At 69.2% G+C, this 16,516-nt stretch overlaps 1 protein-coding gene across 24 annotated transcripts in view; it reads right to left on the bottom strand.

The window, feature by feature from the left end:
* Positions 1-1,052: 1,052 nt before the first annotated feature.
* Positions 1,053-16,516, bottom strand: part of LOC116861563 (plectin) — a 52,260-nt gene continuing 36,796 nt past the window's right edge. For all 24 annotated transcript variants that reach the window (XM_032848218.1, XM_032848220.1, XM_032848219.1 and 21 more), the window contains 13 exons: positions 16,160-16,312; positions 15,923-16,077; positions 15,714-15,840; positions 15,428-15,611; positions 15,164-15,321; positions 14,885-15,063; positions 13,744-13,882; positions 13,282-13,638; positions 13,122-13,205; positions 12,899-13,003; positions 12,716-12,814; positions 8,383-11,763; positions 1,053-8,278 (listed from right to left, as the gene is read on the bottom strand). In XM_032848218.1, the coding sequence (XP_032704109.1) occupies positions 2,060-8,278; positions 8,383-11,763; positions 12,716-12,814; positions 12,899-13,003; positions 13,122-13,205; positions 13,282-13,638; positions 13,744-13,882; positions 14,885-15,063; positions 15,164-15,321; positions 15,428-15,611; positions 15,714-15,840; positions 15,923-16,077; positions 16,160-16,312 (11,340 nt within the window). In that variant the 3' untranslated portion in view covers positions 1,053-2,059. The remainder of the gene's footprint in view (positions 8,279-8,382; positions 11,764-12,715; positions 12,815-12,898; positions 13,004-13,121; positions 13,206-13,281; positions 13,639-13,743; positions 13,883-14,884; positions 15,064-15,163; positions 15,322-15,427; positions 15,612-15,713; positions 15,841-15,922; positions 16,078-16,159; positions 16,313-16,516) is intronic.

The following is a 16,516-nucleotide window of genomic DNA, read 5'->3' on the forward strand; positions in this document are numbered from 1 at the left end:
TTGCCAAGCCAAGCATCACAGAGCACTTCCCAGAGGCCACGTTCACCTGCTGTAGGAAACAGCCTCACCCCTGCTCACCTCTGCCGTGCGAGCCTGGATGCGGTGTGTGATTTATTACACCGGGGTGTGGGGAGGGATATTTGGGGCTCCCACCGGTCTTACCTGCTACAGGAAGTCTGTGTTCTGTAGCCCGAGGAGCCACAATGAGGATCCCGCCCGTAGTTAAGTGTGTCTGTTCCAGCTGTACGTTCCCGGACCGATGAGGGTCTGCCCGTGGCTCTGTGGACACACTGGACCCTCTGTGAGCAGGACGCCTGGCTCTAACTGGGAGAGCAGAGCCTGACAAGGACCTGGTCACCGGGATTCAGACCCCCTAGGACAAGGGTCTCGGTCCGCTGTCCCTGCTCTGGGCAAAACAGGCAGATGAGCTCTGGTCACCAGAGGCTGGGTGGGACCATGCTTGGCCCTGCTCACCCTGCCCCTGGAGGCTTTCCAGGAGACAATCCGGGAAGCTGGGCTCTGGTGGGCGTGAGGGGCCTGTGCGGACTTGGAGGGAGAGGCCAGCTGCCAAGGCTCACAACCGTGTCCGCCTCCGGAGCGCCACCCTTCACGAACGGGCACACCACTCCGGCCCGACGATGGGCTGCAGGGGCACAGCCAACGGCAGGCGACAGGAGAGCAGGGAGCCCCGGCCTCGGTGGTACCAGGCGTGAACGGAGCCCCGGGGGCCCGGCAGGACAGGCGGCGGCCAGACCAGCGGCAGGGGCCGAGGCCGTCCTGGAGCAGACCTCCGCGGGGTGGGCCTCCGCCTGGCTGCTGCTCAGTCAGCTTTCTCTGCTCTGAGACACGGGGCCACAGACCAGTGTCTTCTCGGAGGCCCTGCTGCTCCGCCTCCGGCCAAACACCGAGCCTGAGGCAGTGGCCCCCACCCGACCCCAGAATAAAAAAGCAAGACAGGACCCATGGGAAGGTTGGAATTGCTTTTATTGGGGTGGGCAGTGCAGGCCCACCCATGGTCAGGTTAGTGCTCTGCCCTCATGGAGGCGGCTGGAAACCCACTACCTCACACACCGCCCGCCTGGGTTAGTGGGACATGCAAAGCTTCGTCAGAGGGTGGAGGCGGGGCAGGGAGGGGGATGGAAGCCACCAAGGTGGCCCTGGGCCGGGCAGCGGTCTCCCCGGAGACAGGCAGGAAGCACCCGGGGCGGGGCCGCAGGGGGGCAGAGCCCACAGGAGCCCCAGCCATACCCAGCCTGGCCCCGGGCTGGCGCGCCGGAGAGCTGGGCCGTGGGGAATCTCCCCAGAGGGTCTCCCTCCCACCCCAGATCTGGGGCCCCGGGGCCTGGGGTGGGAGGAAGGGCACTGAAGGCACTTACTAGGGGGCTGAGGCTGGAAGGCAGAAGCCAGAGGCCTGGGGTCTGGGGACAGTGTCAGTGGGGGTGGAGAGGGCAGGGTCCGCAGCTTGCCAGGGGCCAGCTGGCTCTGTACACCGGACCCTCCTCTTCCCGTGGTGAAGGGGCTTCTCTGGGCAGGCTGGAAGAGACGGCCGACCCAGGACCACCTGCCCGCCCCGGCAGGGCCCGCTGAGCACAGAGGTCAGTCCCGGAAACAGGAGAGAAAGCTGGTCGTGAGGGCTCTGCTGGTGACGGGGGCCGCCCCCCGCCTCCCCGAGCAGCTAGGACTGGTGTTTGGTGTCAGGGAGCCCGGCGAGCAGGGCTGGCAAAACCAGGCCCAGACAACACCCTCCCTGGAGACCCAGAAGGGCTGGGCTGGGGGCCTGGCTCGGGACCCTCCAAGGCACCTGGCTGTGGCGAGTGGCAGGTAGACAGGAGCAGGGAGGCCTGCGGCATGAGGGGGTCTGAGGGGCCCGGCTGGCCCCTTCCCCCAGACACAGGCGGTCTGGACAGGAAACAGATACTAACGTATTAGTCTCATTGGTTCTTTTTGGTTAAAGTTGAGGCACCGGTTGGGAGGAAGACACCTTTAGACACGCAAGACCCAGCACCTGGGCGGGGAACCTGGCCACATGCAGAGCGGGGGGCAGGGTGCGGGCAGCCGGTCAGGCCGCTGCGGACTCGGGGCCCCCCAGGGAGGGTGCAGGCCCGGAGGCGTAGCGGCGGCCGTAGCCTGAGGACGAGTAGGAGGACGAAGAGAAGGTCATGGAGAAGCCGGAGCCGGTGGCGTCGAAGCTGCCTCGGCGGGAGCCGGCCCGGGAGCCGGTGCGCGAGCCGGAGCGGGAGCCGGCCGTGGAGCCTGAGCCGCTGACGCTGTACGGGCTGTAGTAGCCCTTGCTGGACTGGGCGGCGGCCTCTAGCAGCCGCAGCCCCGTGCCCTCCTCCACCATGCTGCGGTCCAGCGCGTCCTTGTACGAGATCTTCAGCTTGGTCTTGGGGCAGGTGAGGTACTTGGAGTAGGCGCCGACGTCCCGCAGCTTCTGGGCGGTGCGGGCGTCCACCATGCCGCGCTGCAGGGCTTCGTCCAGGGGCACGCGGCCTGGGGCATCGGGCTCGATCAGGCCGCCGGTCAGGTACTGCACTTCCAGGAACCGCTGGCCCGCCTCGTAGTACAGCCAGCCCTTCTTCAGGGCCTGCGCGGCCGACATCTTGGTCTTGGTACGCGGGTCCTCGAAGCCACAGAAGGCCTTCTGCGCCAGGTTGATGCGGTCCACCATGATCTTGTCCACCAGGCCCTTGTTGACGGCATCCGTGACGGGGAAGCGCTCGCCAGTGCTGGGGTCGAGGATGCCGCCCGTGCAGGCCTGGGCCTCCAGCAGCCGCTGGCCCGTGATGTTGTCCACAAGGCCGCGGTGCATGGCCTCCGTGATGGACACCTTCTCCAGCGTCTCCGTGTCCAGGATGCCGGCCACAGGGCCCGTTTCCTCCGTGGGGTCCGACCAGGAGGTCACCTGGGTCCTGGAGGGGGCGGGGCTGGCGGGGTAGGAGGAGGACGACCCCACGGAGGAAGAGCGGGAGCGGAAGCCGCTGGCGTTGCCCGAGAGCATGTCCGCGAACTCCGTGATAGAGAGCGTGCCGGCACGGTACTGGTCCAGCGCCGAGCGGTCGATCAGGTTCCTGGCGATGGCCTCATCGATGTCATACTGGCGGCCGGAGCGGCGGTCGATGATCATGGACTTGACCACGCCGTCCGAGGAGGAGATGGTGATCTCCTCCCACTCGCACTCCTGCTCGGACAACTCCAGGTACGTCTGGTGGTCGATGAGCCCCTTGCGGTAGGCCTCGTACACGGACATCTCCTTGCCCGTCTCCGGGTCCACGATGACCACGCGGCGCTTACGCACGGAGGACTTGGAGGACGTCTTCCGCTCCCTCTTCTTCTCCTTCAGCGGCAGCAGGCGCAGTCCCGTGCCGGGGTCCTCCACGCAGCGCTCCATGAGCTGCAGGTACGTGAGGTTCTCCTCCGTGTTGGGGTCGAAGAAGCCCTTGGTGTCGTCGCTCGGGTCCGTCAGGATCTCGTTCATCTCCTCATCGAAGAGGCCGCGCTGGTAGGCCACGTCCACGGGCAGCCGGTGGCTCTCCTCGGGGTCGATGATGCCGCCCGTGGCGATCTGCGCCTCCAGCAGGCGGATGCCGTGGTCCTTCAGGATCAGACCCTTCTTCATGGCCTGGAACAAGGAGATGAGCTTCCCGGAGTAGGGGTCCTTGTAGCCGGTGACTGCGCGCTCCGCCGACAGCAGCTTGTCCTTGAACTCGGGGCCCACAATGCCCATGCGCACGGCCTCCTCCACGGTCAGCTTGAGCCCCTTGATGGGGTCGATGACGTAGCCGGTGGCCGCCTGTGCCTCCAGGAGCTCGAAGGCCGTGCCGGGCCGGAGGACGCCCTTCTTCATGGCCTGATACACCGAGAGCCGCTCCTTGGTGGCGTCCACGAGGACGCCAGCGATGCAGCTGGTGCCCTCGAGGAACTTCTGCAGCTTCCTGCTGACCTCCTCCACGGATGCCAGCCCTTCCCGCAGCCGCAGCGCGGTTGCCTCGTCCATGACCTGCGAGCGCACCAGCTCCTCCACCGTGATCTGCTTGCGCAGGCCGCGGAAAGTCAGCTTGCGGGCGTCCGCCAGGGGCAGGAGCAGCCGGCCGCTGCTCTCGTGGCGGCAACAGCGGCGCAGCAGCTGCGTGTAGCTGAGGCGCTCGTCCGCGGACGGGTCCAGGTAGCTGCGCACCTCGCTGGGCTCCGACAGCTGCTCGTACGTGTCCTTGTTGAGGTAGCCCCGCTGGTAGGCCACCTCCAGGGGCAGGTGGACGCCCAGGCGCGGGTCCACGATGCCGCCCGTGGCCAGCTGGGCGTCCAGCAGCCGCAGGGCCTCCTCCGCGGGGATCAGCTCCTTCTTCATGGCCTGGAAGAGCGAGATGGTCTGCTCCGTGTAGGGGTCACGGTAGCCGGTCGCGGCCCGCTCCGCCGACAGCAGCCGGTCGTGCAGCTCGGGGCCCACCAGGCCCTTGCGCACGGCTTCATCCACGGTGAGCCGCTCGCCCTTCACGGGCTCCAGGAGGAAGCCCGTGGCCGCCTGTGCCTCCAGCAGGAGACGGGCCACCTCGGCACTCAGCAGCCCCTTCTTGAGCGCCTGGTAGACGGACAGCGTCTGCCTGGAGCCCGGCAGGTAGACGCCGGCCACGCAGCCCGTGCCATACAGGTAGCGGGAGGCCGAATCCTCCTCCAGCACCTGGCGCAGGCTCTTGGCGCCAGCCCGGAGCAGCCCGTAGGTCTCGTGGGAGATGATGCGGGCCTCGTGGAGGTCCTCGGCCGTGAGGCGGCGACGGACGTAGTCGTAGGAAGCCAGGTTCTGTTGGCGGATGATCTCCGTCTTCTCGATGATCTCGACGATGATGACGATCACCCGCTCCTTGGTCACGCGACCGGCCTGGAAGTCCGCCAGCAGCCGTGCGCGCTGCTCCTCCGGGATCAGGTCCGACTGCATCACCTCCCACAGCGACATCGTGGAGCCGCCACGGCCGCCGCCGCCAGGGATGTCGATCTGCGTCTCCTCGAATGCCCGGCGCGTCTCCTCCTCCGTGTACACCTGCGTGGTCTCCACCACCTCCGTCCTCTCAGCGTCTCTCAGCGGCAGCAGGCGCAGCCCCGTCTCGGGGTCCTCCACGCAGCGCTCTAGCAGCTGCAGGTACGTGAGGTTCTCGTGCGTGTTGGGGTCGAAGAAGCCCTTGGTGTCGTCGCTCGGGTCCGCCAGGACGCGGTTCATGTCCTCGTCAAAGTAGCCGCGCCGGTAGGCCACGTCCACGGGCAGCCGGTGGCTGTGCACGGGGTCGATGATGCCGCCCGTGGCGATCTGCGCCTCCAGCAGGCGGAGGCCGTGGTCCCTGAGGACCAGGCCCTTCTTCATGGCCTGGAAGAGGGAGATGGTGCTGCCCGAGTAGGGATCCTTATAGCCGGTGACGGCCTTCTCAGCCGACAGCAGCTTCTCGTGCAGCTCGGGGCCCACGACGCCTGCCTTCACAGCCTCGTGGACGTACAGGCGCTGGTTCCGCACAGGGTCCACCAGGAAGCCGGTGGCCGCCTGCGCCTCGAGCAGGAGAGTGGCCGTGCTGGGCCGGAGCAGGCCTCGCCGCATGGCCTCGTAGATGGTCACCTTCTCCTTGGAGCTCTCCAGGTAGATGCCGGCCAGGCACCCGCTGCCCTGCAGCAGTGTCCGCACGGAGCTCAATTCCGACAGGTCCTTCACCGAGGTCCTGCCATCCTTGAGCTGCTCAAACTGGGTGCTGCTGAGGACCCCAGAGGCCACGAGCTCGCTGGCCGGCACCGGGGCACGCAGGCCGCTGAAGGACAGCCTCTCTCGCCGCACGGTCTCCACCTCCTCCACGATGGTGATGAGGATCTTGATGACTTTCTCCACGGTGACCGTGCCCGTCCGGAACTGGCGCACCAGTTCCTGTCTCTGCTCTGCCGTGAAGTACTCAGAGCTGAGCAGCTCCCACACTGTCACCGTCCTGCCCTTGAAGCTGCCCACAGGCACCTCCACGGGAGTCTTCTGGAAGGTCTCCTGGGCCTGCAGCTCGGAGCAGAGCCCCTCGCGCCGGGCCTGGGCGGCCTTCTCCGAAACCGGCAGCAGGCTCAGCCCCGTGAGCTGGTCGGGCCGGCACTGCTGCTGGAGCTGCCCATAGGTGACAGGCTCCTGCGAGGTAGGGTCGCAGTAGGTCCTGGCTTCTTTCCCGGGTGCCGACAGGATTCGGCGGGTCTCCTCGTCCAGGTAGCCCCGGGCACAGGCCACGTCCACGGGCACGCGATGGCTCTTGCTTGGGTCCACGATGCCGCCAGTAGCCAACTGGGCATCAAGCAGGCGCAGGCCCTGCTCCCGGGGGATGAGGCCCTTCTTTAGGGCCTGAAACAGGGAGACGCTCTGCCCCGAGTAGGGGTCCTTGTAGCCAGTGACGGCCTTCTCGGCGGACAGCAGCTTCTCATGCAGCTCGGGTCCCACCAGGCCGGCACGCACCGCCTCATCCACAGTGAGCCGGGCACTCGTGGCAGGGTCAATGACGTGGCCGGTGCCGGCCTGGGCCTCCAGGAGAGCCACAGCCGCCTCTGGAGGCAGGAGGTCTTTCTTCAGGGCCTCATAGATGCTCACCTTCTGGCCCGCCTCCTCCAGCCACACCCCTGCTATGACGTTGGCACCTCGCAAGGCCCGCCGCACGGCGTCCACGTCCGCCACCTCCCGCACAGAGCGCTCGCCCCGCTGTAGCTGACGGAGGAGATCACGGTCGATGACCCCGCTCTCCAGCAGCTCCGCAGCGGGCACCAGGGCGCGCAGGCCCTCGAAGCAGAGCTGGCCCTTCTGCTCGTGCTCCTCCACCACTGTGATGACCATCTTGATGATCTTCTCCACCGTGACCTTGCCCGTGCGGAACTGCCTCAGGAGGTCCCGCCGCTGCTCTGCCGTGAAGTACTCAGAGTTGATGAGCTCCCAGATGGTCACCGTCCTGCCTTGGAACCTACCGAAGGGTGCGGACACAGTGGCCTTCTCGAACACGTCCCGGGCCTCGGAGTCTGTGTAGACCAGCTCACCACCCCTGGCAGCCTGATCCGTGAGCGGCAGGAGGCGCAGCCCCGTCTCGGGGTCCTCCACGCAGCGCTCCAGGAGCTGCAGGTACGTGAGGTTCTCGTGCGTGTTGGGGTCGAAGAAGCCCTTGGTGTCGTCGCTCGGGTCCGCCAGGACGCGGTTCATGTCCTCGTCAAAGTAGCCGCGCCGGTAGGCCACGTCCACGGGCAGCCGGTGGCTGTGCACGGGGTCGATGATGCCGCCCGTGGCGATCTGCGCCTCCAGCAGGCGGAGGCCGTGGTCACGGACGATGAGGTCCTTCTGCATGGCCTGGAAGAGGGAGATCTGCTCCCCCGTGTAGGGGTCGGTGTAGCCGGTGACGGCGCGCTCCGCGGACAGCAGCTGGTGGTGCAGCTCGGGGCCCACCACGCCCTCCTTCACGGCCTCCTGGACGGTCAAGCGCCGGTTGCCCACGGGGTCCAGGAGGAAGCCTGAGGCGGCCTGGGCCTCGAGCAGGATGAGTGCCGTGCCTGGGCTCAGCAGCTGCCTTTGGAGGGCCGCGTAGATGCTCAGCTTCTCGTCGGTGGGCTTCAGCAGCAGCCCGGCCACACCGCTGCGGCCCTGCAGGTAGCGGCGCACGTCCTCCCGCTGGGCGAGCTCGGCCACCGTCGTGTGGCCCTGGGCCAGCCGCTGTAGCTCCTCCGAGCTCAGGACTTCAACCTCCTGCAGCCGCTGGGCCGGCACCTTCCGCCGCAGGCCGTCAAACGCGAGCTCCGGCTCGGCCTCTGCAGCCGGGCCGTCGGGCGCGTCCCGGCCGTTGGGCAGGGCTTTGGCGGCCATGGCCTGTGCGGCGGCGATCTCCTCGGACTGCGCCTGCGCGGCGCGGTGCTCCTCCTCCAGGCGCTGCAGCCGCTCCCGTAGCCGCCGGTTCTCCTCCTCCAGCAACTCCTCCTGCTGCCGCCGCTGCTCCTGCAGCCGCTGGAGCTCCTCCTGCTGCCGCCGCGCACCCTCCTCGGCCTCGCGCTGCCGCTGCCGGGCCTCCTCCATGCTGGCCACCAGCTGCTGCTTCTCCTGCTCCATCTGCTGCCGCTGCCGCTGTTGCTCCTCACGCAGCTTCTGCGCCTTGGCCACCTCGTCCTGAAAGAGCCGCTCCAGCTTGGCCTTCTCCTCCTCAACGAAGCGCTCGCGCTGCAGCAGGCGGTCCTTCTCGGACAGGAAGCTCTCCTGCAGGGCCCGCGTCTCCTGCAGCAGCTGCTCCTGCTGCACCACCTGCATCTGGGAAGGAGGGGAGGGGACGGTCAGGGACGCCGGGGGCCCGCCCAAGAGCAGCCCCCCTGCCCCGGGGCCCACCCACTTGCGAGTGGAGGGCAGGTCGGTACCTCCTCGGACTTGTGCTGGAGCAATGCGGCCTCCTCCTTGAGCTTCTCCTTCTCGCGCTCCAGCTCCGCGATGGCGGCCCGGAGGCGCTCCGCGTCCTGGTCGCTCTGCTGCCTCTGGATCTCCAGTGTGTGCACCAGCGTCACCTTCTCCTGCGTGGCGAGCTCCGTGCGGTGCAGCTTCTGGCCGATCTCTTCCACCTGCTTGCGGAAGCGCTGGGCATCCTCCTCGGCGCGGGCCTGGGCCCGGCTCATCTCGGCCACACGCATCTTGAGGCGCTCGGCCTCAGCGCTCATCTCCAGCTGCCGCTGCCGCTCAGCCTCCAGGGTTCGCTGGAAGCCCTGCGTCTCCTGCGCCAGCTGCTGCGCCATCTGCTCCTTGTCCTCCTGCAGCTGCCGGGCCTGCTCCTGGGCCAGCTCCTTCTGCTGCTGCAGCAGCTCCGCCTCCGCCTTCAGGCGCGTGGCCTCCTGCACCGCCTGCATCTTCTCCTTGAGCATCTTCTCGGCCAAGGCCCGCTGCTGCGCCAGGTCCTCCTCCGCCAGCTGCCGCAGCCGGGCCGCCTCCTGGGCTGCCACGCTCAGCCGCGCCGCCTCCTCCGCCACCTGCTTCATCTTCTCGGCCTCCTCCTGCAGGAAGCGCTGCGTGTTGTCCTTGTCGCGCAGAATGAGTGCGCGGTTCTCCGCCTCGATGCGCGCCTTGAGCTTGCCCAGCTCCTCCATCTGCACGCGCACGGAGAAGAGCTCCTCCTCCACCTGGCTGCGCTGGCGGGCGGCCTCCGTCACCTCCGCCTTCAGCCGCTGCAGCTCCTCGTCCAGGATGCTCTTCTGGTGGTCGGTCTCCTCCAGCTGCAGCCGCAGCGCCGTCAACTCCTGCTCCACCTGCGCCTTCTGCCGCAGGGTCCGCTCCGCGAACTGCTTGTGCTTCTCCATCTCGGCGTCCGCCACCTGCTTCTGCTTCAGCGCCGCCTGCTCGGCCTGCGCCCGCCGCGCCGCCTCCTGCTCCGCGTCCTTGCGCAGCTTCTCCGCGGCGGCCTGTGCGCGCGCCCGGGCCTGCGCCTGCTCCTCCGCCGACTGCTTCAGCCGCTCCGCCTCCTCCACCTGCCGCCGCGACTGCGCCGCCTCCCGCTCCGCACGCTCCCGCGCCTCCTCCGCCTCCTCGGCCGCCCGCCGCGCCGCCTCAGCTTCGGCGCGCAGCCGCTCCAGCTCGCTCTGCTCGTGCTGCAGCGTCTGCTGCAGCTCCTGCTCCTTCTGCTGCACCGCGAACGCGTGCGCCTTCTCCTCTGCCTGCAGCCGCTTCTGCGCCGCCTCCCGCGCCAACTGCAGCTGCCGCGCCGACTCCTGCTCCGCGCGCTCGCGCAGCCGCCGCGCCTCCTCCACCTTGGCCTTGAGCCGCTCCACCTCCTCCAGCGCCGACTTGCGCTGCCGCGCGGCCTCCTCCTCAGCAGCCAGGCTCTTCTGCACGCGCTCCTCGGCCTCCCGGCGCCGCTGCTCCTCCTCGGCCGCCAGCTGCCGCTGCCGCGCAGCCTCCAGCTCAGCCTGTTCCTTGCTGCGCAGCGTGTCCTCGGCGTGGCTGCGGATGCGGCCCAGCTCCAGCTCCAGCTCCGCCTTCCCGGCGGCCGCCTTCTCGAAGCTCGCCTTGAGGGCCAGGATCTCCTCCTCCACCTGCCGCCGCTGCCGGACCGTGTCCTCCACCAGCCCCTTCTGCCGCTCCAGCTCGCTCTCTGACGCCTTCCGCAGCTGCGCCAGCCGCTCCTCGATGTCCGCCTTGTGCTGGGCCGCCTGCTCCTCCAGCCGCCGCCGTTGGAAGGCCTCGTCCTCCGCCAGCCGCCGCAGACGCTCGTTCTCTGCCTCCTTCTCCTTGAGCGCAATCTCCGCCTCGGTCTTGAGCCGCGTGGCCTCGCTGATGGCGGCCAGCTTCTCGGCCAGCACCCGCTCCGCCTCGGCCCGCTGCCGAGCGGCGTCCTCCTCGGCCAGCTGCCGCTGCCGCTTGGTCTCCTCCGCCAGGGCGCGCAGGCGGGCGGCCTCCTCGGCCAGCTCGCGGAACCGGCCGGCCTCGGCCTCCAGCCTCTGCTTGGACTTCTCGCTGGTGGAGCGCGACTCCTCCTCCGCGCGCGCCTTGCTGGCCAGCAGCACCTCCATCTCGGCCCGCACCTTGGCCAGCTCGGCCTCCAGCTCCTGGCGCTTCTGCGTTGCCGCGCCCGCCTCGCTCTGCAGCCGCGCCAGCTCCTCCTCCAGCAGCTGCCGCTGCTGCTCCCCCTGCTCCGTCTCGGCGCGCAGCCGGATCAGCTCCTGCTCCGCCACCAGGCGCTGCTGAGCGGTGCCCTCCGCCAGCTGCCGCTGCTTCTCCAGCTCCTGCTCCGCCAGCTCCCGCTGCCGCACCGCCTGCTCCTCCGCCTTGCCGCGGCGCCGGGCCTCACGCTCCGCCTCCTCCTTCTGCTTCTCCGCCTCGGCCTGTGCCAGGCTCTTCTGCTGCGCCACCTCCTCCGCCTGGAGCCGCAGCCGCAGCGCCTCGTTGGCCTTCAGCCGCCAGCGCTCCAGCTCCTGCTCCGCCTCCTCCCGGGCACGCTCCGCCTCCGCCTGCTGCTGCGCGTGCCGCTCCGCCTCCTCCCGCAGCTGCGCCACGGCCACATGCTCCTCCTGCAGCGTGCGCTCCAGCTGCGCCGTCTTCTCGGCGAAGGAGGCCCGCTTGCTCTGCAGCTCTGCCTCTGCGCTGCGCTGCGCCGTCTCCAGGGCCACCTGCACCTGGCGCGCCCGTTCCGCCTCCGCCTGCCGCAGCCGCCGCTCCGCTTCCTCCGCCTGGAGCCGCAGCTCCTCCAGCGCCTGCACGGCCCGCTGCTTCTCCCGGGCCGCCTCGGCCTCCGCCTTCACGCGCAGGGCCAGCTCGGCCTCTGCCTGCCGCTTGCGCTGGCTCTCGTCCTGCACCTGCCGCCGCAGGCGCTCCGCCTCCTCCTGCGCCTGCCGCTTCTGCGCCTCCGCCTCCTCCGCCCTCGCGCGCAAGGCCTGCAGCTCGCCCTCAGCCCCGCCGCGCTGGCGCTCGGTGGTCTCCAGCTGCAGGCGCACCACACGGATCTCCTCCTCGATGCGCAGCCGGCTGCGCTCGGCCGCCTCCACCTGCCGGGCCTTGGCCTGGATCTCTGCCTCTGAGCTCTCCCGTAAGTGCTGCAGCTCCTCCTGAATGCTCCGCTTCTGCTGCTGTGCGTCCACCGCAGCTTCCTCCCGCCGCGCCACCTCCTCCAGCATGCGCCGCTGCAGCTCCTGCGCCTCGCGCTCCGCCTGCGCCTTGGCCTGGGCGTGGGCCTCGGCCAACTGCCGCTGCTTCTCCAGCGCGGCCTCCACCTCCGCCAGCCGCTCCCGCTCCTCTGCCCGCTGCTGCTCCGCCAGCCTCTGCGGCCATGGCAGAGAGGAAAGAACCAGAGACAGCGGTGAGCACACAGAGGACCGCCGGGCGCAGCACAGGACGCGGCACCACCACAGTTCACTCCGACAGCGCGGGGGGGGGGGGGGGGGGGGTCGAGGAAGGACAGAGGTCACAGCCCGGCGGAAGGAGACAGCGTGCACCCGCCCAGGGCACTCAGGGCAGCGAGCGCAGCCTGGCCCCACCGTGCTCACCAGCCTGGGGAGGGAGGCCCAGGTGTCCTCCCCTCTTCCCGCAGACAGGCCATGGAGACAGACGGACAGGGGGAGAGAGAGAGAGCAAAGCAGGAAGTTCTCAGGGCCTGCGAGCCGCGCCCACCACATGGCCCTGCCCGAGACCCGCTGAACACCAGCTGGCCTGGCTCTGGCCAGAGGGCCCCTGTCCCTGACCCAGGCCGGCTCCTGCAGCCCTTTGGGGCGGGGAGGAGCAGGGCAGCTGGTGCCACAGAGCAGTCCCGAGGGACTGCAGGCCTGCAGAGAGGCGGTGGGGTCAGCTGGACGGCGCATCCACCAGGCAGCAGGAGGAACAGGAGAGGGAGCCGCTGGGACCCGCCCTCCCCAGCCCCCATGATGTCACACTCCCCAGCTCTTAGAGCAAGTGGCCGAGCACAGAGGCCGCACAGGATCCCGAGGAGGAACACACACGCGCGCACACACGCACACACACGCACACAGAGCCAGGAGAACACCTGGTGGGGGGGCGCGTGCCAACAGAGGAGGGGGACCAGCCACCGTGGGGAGAGCAGCGCAGCGCCAGGCCAAGGTGGGGCAGGCCGTGCTGCAGGGGAGGGTGTTGGCGGGAGGGGAGGGGGTTGGCAGGAGGGGAGGGGACAGAGCTGAACTACAAGGTCTCACATGGGTTTCTAGGGCAGCATCTGGGGGAGGGGGCGGGAGGACGGCACTCCCATCCCCCAGGCCCTACCTCCTCCTCCTCCATGCGGCGCAGAGTTTCACTGATGAACTTGATGTACTGACTGGTGAGGGTGGTCAGCTCGCTGTACCTCGTGCGCAGGTCTACGTACTGGGGGAGAGGGGCCAGCCAGGGTCAGGCCTGCCCCCAGGCCACGGGCCCAGGCAGCCCACCCAGTCCCACCCCCGGCCCCACCTCCTGGATGACACTCTCAGAGCCGGACTGGACCTTGGGCTTCTTGGCCGGGGAGGCCACGGGCTCCAGCTGTGCCTTGTACGTGACCAGCTGCAGCTCATAGTCCTGTGAAGACACGAGAGTCGGCCACCAGCTTCCCGCTCCCCTCCCGCTGCCCCTGACCGTGCCTTGGGCTTCTGCCAGGGTGGCCTGCACTCGGGGCACCTCCCCTGCAGAGCCTCACCTTGATAGCGTTGATGTACTGCTTCGCCAGGCGCTGGCACTCCTCCACCTTCTCCCCGTGCTGCTCGATCTCCTCCAGCAGGGCCTGGGAGGGGAGGGCGGTCAGCAGCCGCGGGCGCCCCCCGCGCCCCCCGCCCCAGCCCCGCTGGGCCCACACCCACCTTCTCCTGCCGCAGCTGCTCCCGCACCGCCTGGCTGTCGGCCAGAGGCACGGCCTGGATCTGCCCCTGCCGCCGCTTGGCATCCCGCAGCCAGGCGTCCAGCGGGTCCGCGCTCTCACGGTAGTAGCGCAGCTGCCGGCCCAGCTGCTCCAGCTCACGCAGCCGCACGTCGGTCTGGCTCAGCACGGCCTGCCAGCGCTCCAGCAATGGTGCGACCCGCTCGCGCCAGCGCTCCACCTCCACGTCCCGCTCCCCGTGCTGCCGCTGCAGCCGCTCGCCCACCGCCTGCGCCCCCCGCAGCTCCTCCCTCAGGGCGTCGAACACCGGCTGCTGTGCTTCCGCCTGGCCCCTGAGCTTCTGCAGAGGGGCGGGCGTGGTCTCAGCCCCGGGGCCCCACCTCTGGCCCCCAGGGCACAGCCCACTCCAGCCTCCCCGCAGGCCCCGGCCCCACCCCTGCCCCACCTTCAGCGCAGCCTTGGTGGCCTCCAGCTCGGGGAGGGTGGCGGGCACGGCCTGGGCCTCCGTGAGCTGCTCCTCGTGGGCCCTGAGCACCTCCTCAGCGCCCTGCGTGCTGCGGATCACCAGACTGATGGTCTTGAGCCTGTGGGGAGGGGGTGCTCAGCACCGGGGCTCACACCAGTCCCCGCACAGCGGAGCCACAGGACTCCTGTGGTCATAGGTGTCCACGAGAGGAACAGAGGCCTCGGGGAGAGGGTGGCTGGGGCGCTCTGGGACCCAGGGACACGCCAGCTCCGACTGAGTCCTGGAGACAGCTGTGCTGTCCAGAGAAAGCCCCGGGCCCTGGGAGAAGCTCTCAGCCTTCCAGGTCCAAAATTGGGTAAGGGGTGACACCACGTACCACATGGTGACGCTTCTGACCTAGATGCCTTTGTGCAGAAAAAATGAGTAACACTTGGATGTGCTATTTACGACACAGACGTTACAGAAGGACCACGGGCCCTGGGAGCCAGTCCGTGATGAGACGGAGGGAAAGTGTAGAGAACAGCAGGCCACTCTTCCCAGAGGTCAGAGCCATGTGAAGTCTGCGCGGGAGCGGGTCGCAAGGGGCCAGCAGAGGAAGGGGCCTGGAAGGGCTGCGTTTCCCCAGAGACGCAAGAGCGAGTGCAGACCGGGGGGATGGACTACAGCCTCCAGAAAGACCTCAGCCTCAGGCCCACTCCCCCCTGCGCCCCACCTGCGTGCCCTCTACAGCTCCTCATCCCCACCCTGCACCAAGACTGGTGCCCAACCCTGGCCGAGGCCCCCTGTCTGAACCTCACTGGTCACAGGCCACCTCCCCTTCCTCCCCCCGCTCCTGCTCGGTCTTCCCCCGCCTGCACACCCGCAGTCCCATACCTCAGTGAGCCCCCTTCCCACGTCAGGTCACCAAGAACCCCCACCTTTGGGACACATCAGGGCTGTGCCCTCTGGCCACATCCACACCCACCACCCTGGTCCACACCCGCCTCTCCCCGAATGCTCAGCAGACCCTTCCTCCTGGCCCCCACTAGCCTGTCCTCCGCCAGCACACAGTGCTCAGACCCCCCCTCTGCCCAGAACCCTCCCACCCTCGCAGCTCCCTGCCACCCGCAGGCTGACTCACTTCTCCAGGTAGATGGCAGACAGGCTGCGGACCTGCTCCAGCTTGCCCAGGGTGAGCTCCAGCTCCGAGCGCAGAGTGGGGGCGGCGGGGGACGGCTCCGGCAGGGCCAGGACCTTCTCGGCCTCGGCGGACAGCCGGGCGACCCCCTTGCCCAGCCCCTCCACCTCCGCCTGTGCTTTCTGGGGAGAAACCGAGCAGGGCATTAGCTCACTTAGGGATCCCCGCACCCAGCACCCGGGGGAGGCTGGGGAGGGCAGGGTGGGAGGGGCAGGGGCCTGCCTGCTGCTCGGCGATGCGCTGGGCGCACTCCCGCGCAGGCTCCTCGTCAAGCGGCAGCCGCAGGCGGTGCACGGTTCGGGTCTCGCAGGCCTCCAGCTGCAGCCGGATGTCCTTCAGCTCCGAGATGCATCGCTGGCAGCGGGACTCCTCCTGTGCGCCTGGGGACGCAGCTGCTCGTGGGCCTGCCCCCCCAGCCCCCCACCCCCCACCCCCCACACAGCACCCACCACTCAGGCCCCCCACCGCAGCTCTGCCGCCGCCTACCTTGCTCCGCACTCTGCACCAGCTGCTGGTAATGGCGGCTGCAGGAGTCATAGTCGCGCTCGGCCTGGAGCCGGTCCTCGGGCCCAAAGCTGCCGGCATCCTGACTGTCCCGCAGGAAGGCCTGGTAGTGCAGCTCCAGGCTGCGCAGGGCTTGCCGCTGCTCCTCCGGCTTCAGCGTCCGGAACTGTGGGCGGCACCGGGGACTGAGCGTGGGCAAGGGGCGCCCGGCCCGCGAGATGCCTCCCTCCCTTCCCCCACCCCACCCGGCCCCGTGGGTGACTCCTACCGTGACCAGGGACCAGGAGCGGATGAGCTGCAGGTCGCGGCTGAGGCTCTGCCACGCCAGCAGACTCTTCATGTCCACGTGCAGCTGGTGCCACAGGGTGACCAGGGCCTGGTGCTGGGCCTCCAGCCTGCGGGTCAGTGCGCGGTCAGAGCTGTGGGGGCGCCTGCCCAGGGCCACCCGCGGCAGCTGCCAGCCCCCCGCCGACCCACCTGGTGACAGCCTCCTGGGCCTCCTGGTTGGGCGGGGGCACAAGGAAGCACACGGAAGGCACGGCGGCCTCGCTGCCGGAGCTGCTGAGCACTTTCCAGTGGGACGGCTGTGCGGGGCCCAGCAGCTGACACTCATCGCCCTTGTGCACGGTCACCTGCGGAAGCCGGAGTGGTCACAGAGCGGCCGTGGTGGCCCCCCCCGGGCCCCGCCCGGGGTGCCCTCTGCCTGGCCCTCACCTCCGCCTGCTTGTAGTCGCATGCGGCCAGCAGCGGCACGCGGCCCCGCGTGGGCTGCGCGAGGTTTCGGGGCCTCAGCTGCACGATGGCCTTGGCCCGCTTGGCCAGGCCTGAGAGGTGTGCCCTGTACTCGCTCAGCTGGTCCTTCTCATCCTGCCAGGGAGAGAAGGCTCAAAGACTACAGTCCAGGAGGTAAGACCGGGGCAGCAACCCAGGGCTCGGCCCCCAACACATCCCGCTGACCCTCCTTTCTTCCCGGCCCGGACTCTGCACCCGCCTCCCCTAGGGCCCCACGCTGTGCCCTCCAAGAGAGCAGCCCCAGCCACGCCTGGCCACACGATGTCCTCCCCCCACTGA

Source organism: Lontra canadensis, unplaced genomic scaffold (genome assembly GCF_010015895.1).
Source record: "Lontra canadensis isolate GAN:19392208 unplaced genomic scaffold, GSC_riverotter_1.0 scaffold201, whole genome shotgun sequence".
Taxonomy (NCBI): Eukaryota; Metazoa; Chordata; class Mammalia; order Carnivora; family Mustelidae; genus Lontra; species Lontra canadensis.